At 32.8% G+C, this 9,653-nt stretch overlaps 2 protein-coding genes across 2 annotated transcripts; one reads left to right on the top strand and one right to left on the bottom strand.

The window, feature by feature from the left end:
* Positions 1 to 453: 453 nt before the first annotated feature.
* Positions 454 to 5,826, bottom strand: LOC122052208 (40S ribosomal protein S24-1-like). The gene is made up of 5 exons (XM_042613626.1): positions 5,663 to 5,826; positions 5,524 to 5,565; positions 5,276 to 5,446; positions 770 to 856; positions 454 to 693 (listed from the first exon to the last, which is right to left on the bottom strand). Exons 1-5 carry the CDS (start codon positions 5,735 to 5,737, stop codon positions 652 to 654), a joined length of 417 nt encoding a protein of 138 aa, XP_042469560.1. The 5' UTR covers positions 5,738 to 5,826; the 3' UTR covers positions 454 to 651.
* Positions 5,827 to 8,387: 2,561 nt separating this feature from the next.
* On the top strand, positions 8,388 to 9,162 carry LOC122053930. Its single transcript, XM_042615834.1, has one exon. The coding sequence runs from the start codon at positions 8,469 to 8,471 to the stop codon at positions 9,066 to 9,068; it is 600 nt and encodes a 199-aa protein (XP_042471768.1). The 5' UTR covers positions 8,388 to 8,468; the 3' UTR covers positions 9,069 to 9,162.
* The last annotated feature ends 491 nt before the right edge of the window (positions 9,163 to 9,653 follow it).

The following is a 9,653-nucleotide window of genomic DNA, read 5'->3' as shown; positions in this document are numbered from 1 at the left end:
TCTTGAATTTTACCCTAAAATATTTGAGGGGATGGCTTGTACTAAAATAATGATAAATAGCACGTTTTAGGAGAAAGAAAGGTTCATTGAGCACATGATGAATCCAACTTGGCGGGGACCCCCTAAAGTTCATTGCTGCTGCTCGGTGATTCACACTGTAGCTTCCAGGCACTTGCAACCCCCTCAGTTATGTAACAATTTTAGTCATGTTTACAAGGGTGGAAACACAAAGGAAACAAGTAAACCGAAAGGAAACAATAGATGCTCGGAAAGAGGAAGTAAACAGGAAAGAGACATCTAACTTGGTCCATGGTTGTTGAAGGATGCTTCATCAAAGCTCTCTTATCCTCCCTTAATCTAATCCTAGAATCTCTTCATGATGTAAAGAAGATTTAGTACCAACAATTCCAAATATTATCTACGAACAAGGTTGGTAAATTTGTTCAAACCGACTTAGATCAAGGTAAATAAGGCTTTTTCATAGTAAATGACTGTCAGAATTCTAAAATTCTTGTCCAAAGTAAGAAAAAACCTCACAACTCTAAACTAAAAGGCGCATAAAATGTTCCACAATCTGAGGCTTAGAATGCAACGAGAATATTTGCGAATAACTTCAAGCGAACAATACAACAGTAGTAAAGTGGATTTAGCTCACTTCTTCTTTCCAGCCTTGGCAGCATCACCAGCCTTTGTCTGAAAATGATAGATTATGATGGTAAGCAGTCTTATAATTCGTTGAAATCTTAAATGGCGATTACATTTAGCTCACCTTCTTGACACCGCGAATTTTCTTTGTCCTGTTCTTCCTTTCCTTCATCTGCTTCCTTGATTTCTCCACTTTTGTGGCAAGCCCATTCTACCAAGAGATACAAAATGTCAAAAGAAACTCTACGTGGGTAGGTACAGAATCAATGGCGATAGGGGGGTTCTCTCGCAAAAGGGATCTAGAGAGAGAAATTATCTTTAAAATTTACTTTGTTAATTTATTAGGAATGAGTCAGGTATGCTTTCTTCTTCCTTGCTAAGTGAAGAATCATGGGGTTCTAAGATTCATAAGCATGGCTATTTTTTCTTATGCGAGTTGGTTTTGCATAAATTTGATTCAGTGTGGTATATCAAGACAACACTAGTTTAAGAACGCATGTTTTTTGATTTAAATGCATTTATTTTATGAACCTTGATTCATCACTAATTTAAACTAGATCCCAATGGTAAATGGCTGTTGGTACTGGTCATTACAGAGCCTCTCGACCCAATCCATGCTAGCTCCGACAAGCCACTTCACCTCACCTAACATTAAGGATATCGAATTGTGTTTCATCAAAAAAAAAAAAGGATATCGACTTGTGATGATCCTCCTCTCCTTTCGATCTCGCATCATTTTTTCACATTTCCCCTGATTATTTGTGTAATTGTGTTTAATGTCTATGTGCATGATCTTTTGCTATAGATATTTTTTAAAGTTTTCTTTTATCATGGTGATGGATGCTGTTGTGTTTGATAAAATGCCTGGCACATTCACATAGGATGCTTGCAAATGAAAATATCAATTAGAACTTCATTTAGTATTATTATGAATTAATGTTGATACATAAATATAATTAGGGAATTATAGCTAATTTAATACAAACACACAATAGATTGTCTGATAATGAATATATACACCACCACCACCATCACAACAACAAAACCTTATCCCACTAGGTAGGATCAACTATATCTATCATTTTACATCATTGAGCTCTATCTCAAACTATATCATCATCTGCACTTAAATAAATTTTATCTTGTTTTATTGTTACTAACCAACTTTTTTTTTGTCTTTCTCTTTCTCGTTTTATATACGTGTTTATCATAGTTTCACATCGCCTAAATGGAACATTTATTGATTTAGATACATGTCTATACCATCTTAAACATATCTATTCGTGTTTTTCCTCAATATATGTAACTTCTGACTTTTTCTCTAATACTCTCATTTTTTATTTTGTCCATCCTCATATGTTTACACAATCCATCTTAATATTCTCATCTCTGCAACACTCATCTTCCGCTCATGTGCTCGAGTCATAGTCCAACATTCAGCTCCATATAGCATAGCATATCTAGCTGATTTTGTAGAACTTTCCTTTATGTTTTAGAGATATTTTACGGTCACATAACATCTCGACGTTCTACTCCATTTCAACCATCCTGTTTGTATTCTATGTAAGAAATTTCTCTCAATCCCTCCATAATTTTACAAAAATCAAAATGATCCTAAATATCTAAGACTCTTGATTTCGGACAACTCGTCATCTCCTATCTTAATAATTATCTCGTTATGTCTAATATTGCTAAACTTAAATTCCATATATTCCGTCTTTATTCTACTAAGCCTAAAACATTTCCCTTCTAGTATTTCCCACAAAAATTCTAATTTAGTATTTACTCCTTCACATGTCTCATATACCAAAATAATATCATCTACAAACAACATATACTGCGGTACTATGTCTTGAATGTGTGCAGTGAGTTCATCCATAAATTAGTGTAAAAGGATAGAGACTTAGAGTTGATCCTTGACGTAACCCTATTTTTATTGGAAATGTTTAAGTTATTCCGCATGAAGTTTTTACTCCAGTCGTTACATCCTCGCACATATCTTTAATTACTTCAATATATGTTATACTAATCTTTCTTTTCTAGAATTCTCCATATAATTTCCCTTGGATTCTATCATACGTTTTTTCTAAGTGAATACCATGTGTATATCTTATTTTTGCTCCAGATATTTTTCAATTAATTGTGTAAGAAGATGTATAGCTTCTATTGTCGATCTTTCAGGCATGAACCCAAATTAATTTTCAGACACCGTAGTCTCTTTTTTTAATCTTTTTTCTATTACTTTTCTCCAAAATTTTATGGTATGACTCATTACTTTAATACCTTGATAATTTGCACAATTTTGTGCATCTCCCTTGTTCTTATATAAGGGAACAAAAATACTTATCCTTCATTGATCGGACATTTTTTTCATTTTCAATATCATATTAAATAATTTTGTAAGTCATTCAAAACCTTGTTTCCTATACACTTCCATACCTCTATCAAAATATCATTTGGTCCAACAACTTTTCCATTGTGCATCCCATTTAAATCTTGTTCTACTTCTGAAGTTTGAATTTTACGATAAAAAATTTAAATTTCTATGCTCATTTGACCTACTTAAATTATCTAAATTAAGTTGATCACTAAAATCTTTATTAAAAAGTTGATGAAAATACTTCTTCCACCACTCTTTTATTTCTCTATCGTTTACTAGTACCCTATTATATTCATCTTTAATACATTTTATTTGATAAGATCTCTTGTCTTCCTTTCTCTCACTTTAGTTATTCTATAAATGTTTCTTTCTCCTTCTCTTGTACCCAATTTTTAATATAATCGTTCAAAAATTTCATTCTTTACTTCATTTATTATTCTTTTAGCTTTTTCTTGGCTATTGTATATTTTTTAAAGTTTTCCTCGTTCTTACAAATATATAGTTCTTTATAAGCTATTCTTTTTCCTTCACATTCTCATTCCACCACCAAAATTCTTTACTTAGTGGTGTATATCCCTTTGACTCACTAAGTATACTTTTAGCTACTATTTTCAACTTTGATACCATCTTATTCCATGTCATATTAGAATCACCTTATATTTCACGTAATGTTTGTATTCCTACCTTCTCCTTAAATATATTTCGCTTCCCATCCTTTAACTTCCACTACTTAATTCTAGGAGTCATATATATTTTCTTTCTATTGATACTATATTTGAGACGTATATCCAACACTACTAACCTATGTTGGGTAATTAAACTTTCTCCAAGGATGACCTTACAATCTTTACAAGCTTTCTCCATAATATATATATATATATATATATATATATATAGAATATGAAATTTATATCAAGAGTAATTTTCCCAGAAAAAAAGAACCAAATCTTGCACAAATCTGAAAATTTGTTACTATGATATAATTTAATTAGCCAATGCTACAATTTTATTATATAACAAGGGTTGAGCAGGAACTGAATGAAAAGCAATTTCATCAGAACGTTATACAATTCTAATATGATTTGATATTAGTTTGGATCAAAATAGAATCTTTCGAATTGTAAGGTTTTGTAAAATTTGAATTATAATCCAATTTGAATTATAATCCAATTTGAATTATAATCCCATTATCTACACGATTCCTATTTTGTTCCTATGGTTGGAAAACAAGCAACGAGATTTAGAATACCAAAATTCCACAAACAGAATATGAAAATCCAACCACAATTGATTTGGATAATAAAGAAACCTTGGAATTAAGATCTTATAATAATTTCCAATTTTAAAAAGCGGCTTCCTTAGCAGTTTCACCAAGGGACTTCTTTGCCCAATAGCTAATTGGAGCATTTTAAAAAGGATCCTATGCAGAATGTCTAGGTGGTCAAAAACAAGTCAAAGTAACTTATTTATTTGTAATTGAAAACATGCTTCAATAAAGTTGTTGTTATGTGACCTAGAGGTCACGGATTCGAGTCGCAGAATCAATTTCTTGCAAAATGCAAAGTAAGGCTGCATACAATAGACACAATGTGGTCTAACCCTTCCTCGGAGCCCTACATTGACATGAGCTTCATGCACCGGACTACCCTTTAAACTTGTTCCAGTTGATTAATGATACAATGTTTATACATACATACATTAATATCTGTTATCCTTAATTTAAATTTCTACTTAAAATCGCCTGCCTAGGCGCCTTCTAGGTGCTAAGTAATGAACCGACTACCTAAAAGCCTAAATCCCTTGAAATACTTCGACAATAACAATTATAACCACCCTCATATTCCAGATGAGGAAATTGAAACCATAACATGAAAGAAGAATGCTATTGGATTTTCACTAAGAATTATTTCCAAACAATGAAAATTTTCTAAATGGTGAAGAAAACTTTTACTAAAGACTATTACACACAAAGGAATTCATATCAATCAGTCAATCCACCACAACATTTCTATCATTTTTTGTTATTTTTCCAATATTAACTAACTAATCAAATTCACAGATTAATGACTTTGTAGAGGAATCAGTAACGAGGAATTCTGAATCTTGATTACAAACTAAAACATAGAGTAATTTATGAAAGGTTTAAAATTCAAAATACTTGATCATAATCAGTATACATCTTCGACAGCAAACTAACAAGTATTAAATAAGATTATGAACAAGAATGAAGTGGAGTTAATGAACACATACCCGGATGAGCCTGTATTTGGGCTCATACTTCTTTGCATTTTCAACTGTATCATAGATCAAACCAAAACCAGTTGACTTCCCTCCTCCGAAGTGCGTCCTGAACTTGAACACGAAAATGGTGTTCGAATCTTTAACTTCATACAGGTGCCCCAGCTTCTCCTTCAATTCTGCCTACACCATATCCAATCCAAATAAAAACAACAGATCGAGAAAACTCAAAACAAAGTCCCGAAAATTAAAAACGCCACCTTTGAGACATTGGCTCTTCCTGGGTGAAGCACATCGATGACCTAGAATCCAAAAAATCATATTAAACCGTGAATAAGTTCGCCTTCACGCACAAAAAAAAAAAAAATGAACTAGAATTTTAAGGAAGAAAAAACTGACGAATTGCTTCCTGGAGAGGAGTCGATTGGTCATGAACTTCCTTGTCCTGATTGTGACCGCCTTCGAATCCGCCATTTTGGTTCCTTCTTCGCTGTGGAAGGGCCGAGCTCACGGCAAGCGACACGACCGTGGTGGCAGGAGAGAGAGAGGTGTTACGAAGCGTTCGAGATGAATTTATACGGAAACCCTAGATCGTGGGATTAATGGGCTCAAATGGGCCTCTGGGTCAAATCATGGGCTCTTGTGAATGATGGCCAGTACGAAATATAAAGCAATTTCAACAATGAGAATTATAAAAGGCAATAAATAGAAAATATTCTGAATATTATTTTTTTAAGTTTACTTTTATTTAAAAAGATGATTTTTTTAAAGAAATATATTTGGTTTATATATATATATATATATATATCTTACTATTTTATTAAAAATCTCCCCACTTTACTAACTAATTTTGGTGAAGCCTAAAATGAATTTACGTTAATATCCTTTTTTCTATTCACACTAAAAATAATTCCAAGATTTATTAGTAATTCCACAAGCGAAACAATCGATCTAGAGTTCGAGACTCAGCTGCGGCATATTATTATGAATTTTTTTCATCATTAATTTTCTCTGGTTGTTTTATATAAAAAAAAAATATATAGTTCTCTTTAGTCCCACATCTTAGAATTGACAACACTATGATCAAAAAAGGTTCTATAAATATTTTAGGCCGATAATGTTAAAAAATATACTTTTCTTAGTTTTTTTACTAAGTATAATATTAAATTAAATTAATTTTTTTATAGGGGGTCTGATGAATCTTACCCAAATAATTAATTTTTGATTTTGTTGAAATTCAAACAATTCGGATTTTCAAAGACCCAAATAATTCAGATTTTTAAAAGTAGATACTTTACCTTAATGACTCTACTTTAGTATTTTAATGCTAAAATGCATTAATTAATATAATTTCATTATAAATGATCAATGTGATTTCCATGTATTATACTACACGCAACGCGTGTGTACGATAACTAGTATATATAAAAAGGAAAACAACATAATGAAAATATATAAAATAAAGAGAGGTATTTATATACCTTATCTCTTAAATAAACGGTTGAGATCATGTTATAAGACGCATATGCGTCGTCTTATCTTACTTTAGTAATTTGAAAAATCTCATTCGTCCTTTAGGTTTATCAATAAGTTTAGTAAGTAATTTAGTAAAAGTTTACTTATGTTGGTTTACAAAATAATTTATTAAACTAAATGAATAAGTTTAAAAATATATATGTTCAGCTTGTTAATATTTAAGAACAATGTTCATAAACAATATTCTTGAATAATATTCATTGGAATAAAAATATGATACCGCTCATCCCAAATGACCTAATATCGTCGGTCTCATAGTAAGAGATAGACATGTAAATCACAGTGATATTTTATCTTATCACAGTAACCTTTTGCATGAACAATATTTGTGAATAACGTTCATAAATAATATTCGTGAATAATATTCATAAACAATATTTGTGAATCATATTTATCAATAAAACTCTTATAACATAATAAATAAATAAATTTTCAAATTAAACAAATAAATTTATATTATCAAGCTCAATAGCCAACCAAATAAACTTAAAATGTAAAACTTTCAAACAATCTAACCAACGTAAATTGAGAATTCAACAATATCTAAATAAATCAAGCTCAAATTTCAAATTTGAACTAAGTTTAAATCAAGTTTGAATCAAACTCAAGCTCATAAAAAAAAACTCAAGTTAAACTTAAACAATTATTTCAATAGTTTAATTTTTTATATACTCGGCAAAGCTGGACTCAATTACAAGTTTAACACCACAAAGTTTAGTTTAGTTTAACTCCTTTGGTGCTTAATTTCGAACTATTCATCATCTCAACTTGAAACGTCTACACTTTAACGATAAGTTCTTCAAATTTAACTATTTAACTCGTTCACTGCCACATTCAAAAGAAGTATTAGTAAACAAGCCCACTTTAGTTAGTGAAAAGAGATAAAAAAAAAAAGTGATTAGGAGAGAGGAGCCGTCCAAGGAAAGCCAAGGGGTGGGTGCCTTAGTGGTTAAGTAATAAAACTTCACCAAGCCACTGAAGTAATCACCCGTGATGAACAGCTGGTTCTCCTTTTATTTGTTCCCTTTTTTAGTGTGTTTACTTGTTTCCCTTCCTTCCTATCACATAACCCGCACAACGTTAATTTTGTTTTTAATTCAGATGTTCAATTTTTTAAACAGATTAATATAAAAAATGATCAATTTAATTTTATATAAAAAAATTTATCGATTATTAAAATAAATTAGCGCTGGTATGAAAACTTATCCAAATGACTTTCATTGTTAGACTTATCTGTTTTTCATTGGAGAAAAAAATTCCTAACAATATATTATAGATGAAATTTAAATTTAGTTCCTTAATTATCCATTATACACCTAACATTGGATCGCCCAAGGCTCGTTCGTCTAGGTTTTTTGCAAGGACAAAAAAAAAAAAAACAAAAGAAGAGCCGTGTCCAATGAAAGCAAGGGGCTAAGTTCAACCCTTTAGCTGTCTAAGTAAAAAGGCTTCCTCACTCCAGTCAGGAAAACAGCTGTTTCTTACTTTCTTCTATTCTTTTTCCCTTTTCTTTATTCGTGTTTACTTGTTTTCCTTCCTTCCTATCACACAACCCGCACAGCGTTCGTCCTCTTTAAATGCCTGCGCTGCTCTTCCCCTCCTTCATTCGGCAAGACGACTGGTCGGTGATCGCCGGCGAGATCTTTCAGAGAAACCGTCTGGGATTGAAATGGACGCCTCGCTGGCGAGGCGGGTGTGGGACGTGATCTGCGCCGCCTGCGGCATGATCAGGAAAGGCTTCTGCAAGCACAGGGTGTTAATGGAGGTCCACCTCCTCCTCATGCGCGGGAAGCTGGCCGGAAAAGCCATCACAAAGTTATTGCTCGAACACCACCGCCGCCCTGACTCGGGAATATTTCCGGTGGATCCACTGAGTTTATCCTTCCACCGCCGCGACGACGTGGAGTTCAGCTGCAGCAGCACCCCCTCCCCTGTTTCTTTCTTCCACTCCAAGCTTCTCCCCGGAAGGCGGAGAGGAGACCGGACCGCCGCTGCTTCGGCGGAGGCGTTGGCCTTGGAGTTCGAGACGCTGGTGAGCGCGGCGGAGTCGCCGGCGACTCTGTTCTGGCAGAGCCCGGTGGCGGGGAGGTTGAGGATAACGGACACGCCGTTTCCGGCGAGGGAGGATGGGGAGGCGGACTGTGGACGGGTGGACCTTCAGGCGGAGGCCTTCATCAAGGGGTTCTATGAGCAGCTGCGCATGCAGCAGAGCTTGCCTGCGACGCCGGAGTGCCGCGACAGGGGAGCCGCCCGAGGCAGAAGGATTTAGCTAATTTAATACCCTAATTGTCAATTAATGGTAGATGTTTATTCACGTGTGCAAAATTTGAATAAATAAAAAATTATAGAAATGCGATACTATATATTATTAATATTTCTTTTTAAATGCATGTCATATGCTTAAACAAACTTTAGATGTTTGATTCAACCAAAGTGAATATTTATTTGTGACTTTAGTTTGTATAAATAGCCTTAATAATATAGAAACATGCTTACACAAACTTTAAATGTTTATTATTAAAAAATAAATATATCATTAATAATTTTTTTTTTCAAATTCCTATTGACAAAGTAAATATTTATTTGTTATTTCAATTACTATAAATAGACCTAATAATCCCTAAACATATTTAGGGAGTATTTGATAGAGCTTCTTCTAAATGTTTCTTATATTCTAATTACATGGAAGTATTTTTGAATGTTTGTGAATGTAAACTTTTACTTTAATTTTTGTAACTTTTTTTCAAAAGCAAAAAAGCAAGAATTTGTTATTTTTTTCTTTCTTCTACTTTATTATTTATAATTAAATTAAAAGTTGACATTTATGTCCTTAATAAATTTATCATTTTATATA

Source organism: Zingiber officinale, chromosome 3A (genome assembly GCF_018446385.1).
Source record: "Zingiber officinale cultivar Zhangliang chromosome 3A, Zo_v1.1, whole genome shotgun sequence".
Classification (NCBI taxonomy): domain Eukaryota; kingdom Viridiplantae; phylum Streptophyta; class Magnoliopsida; order Zingiberales; family Zingiberaceae; genus Zingiber; species Zingiber officinale.
This window is presented reverse-complemented; position numbering and strand designations above follow the sequence as displayed.

Bases quoted from the DNA above. Each gene is read 5' to 3' on its own strand.
- LOC122052208 (XM_042613626.1), bottom strand. From the start codon at position 5,737: ATGGCGGATTCGAAGGCGGTCACAATCAGGACAAGGAAGTTCATGACC. The intron at 5,447-5,523 runs GTGGCGTTTTTA...GATATGGTGTAG, and splicing joins GAAGAGCCAATGTCTCAAAG to GCAGAATTGAAGGAGAAGCT. The intron at 694-769 runs GTGAGCTAAATG...TATCATTTTCAG, and splicing joins AAATTCGCGGTGTCAAGAAG to ACAAAGGCTGGTGATGCTGC.
- LOC122053930 (XM_042615834.1), top strand. From the start codon at position 8,469: ATGGACGCCTCGCTGGCGAGGCGGGTGTGGGACGTGATCTGCGCCGCC.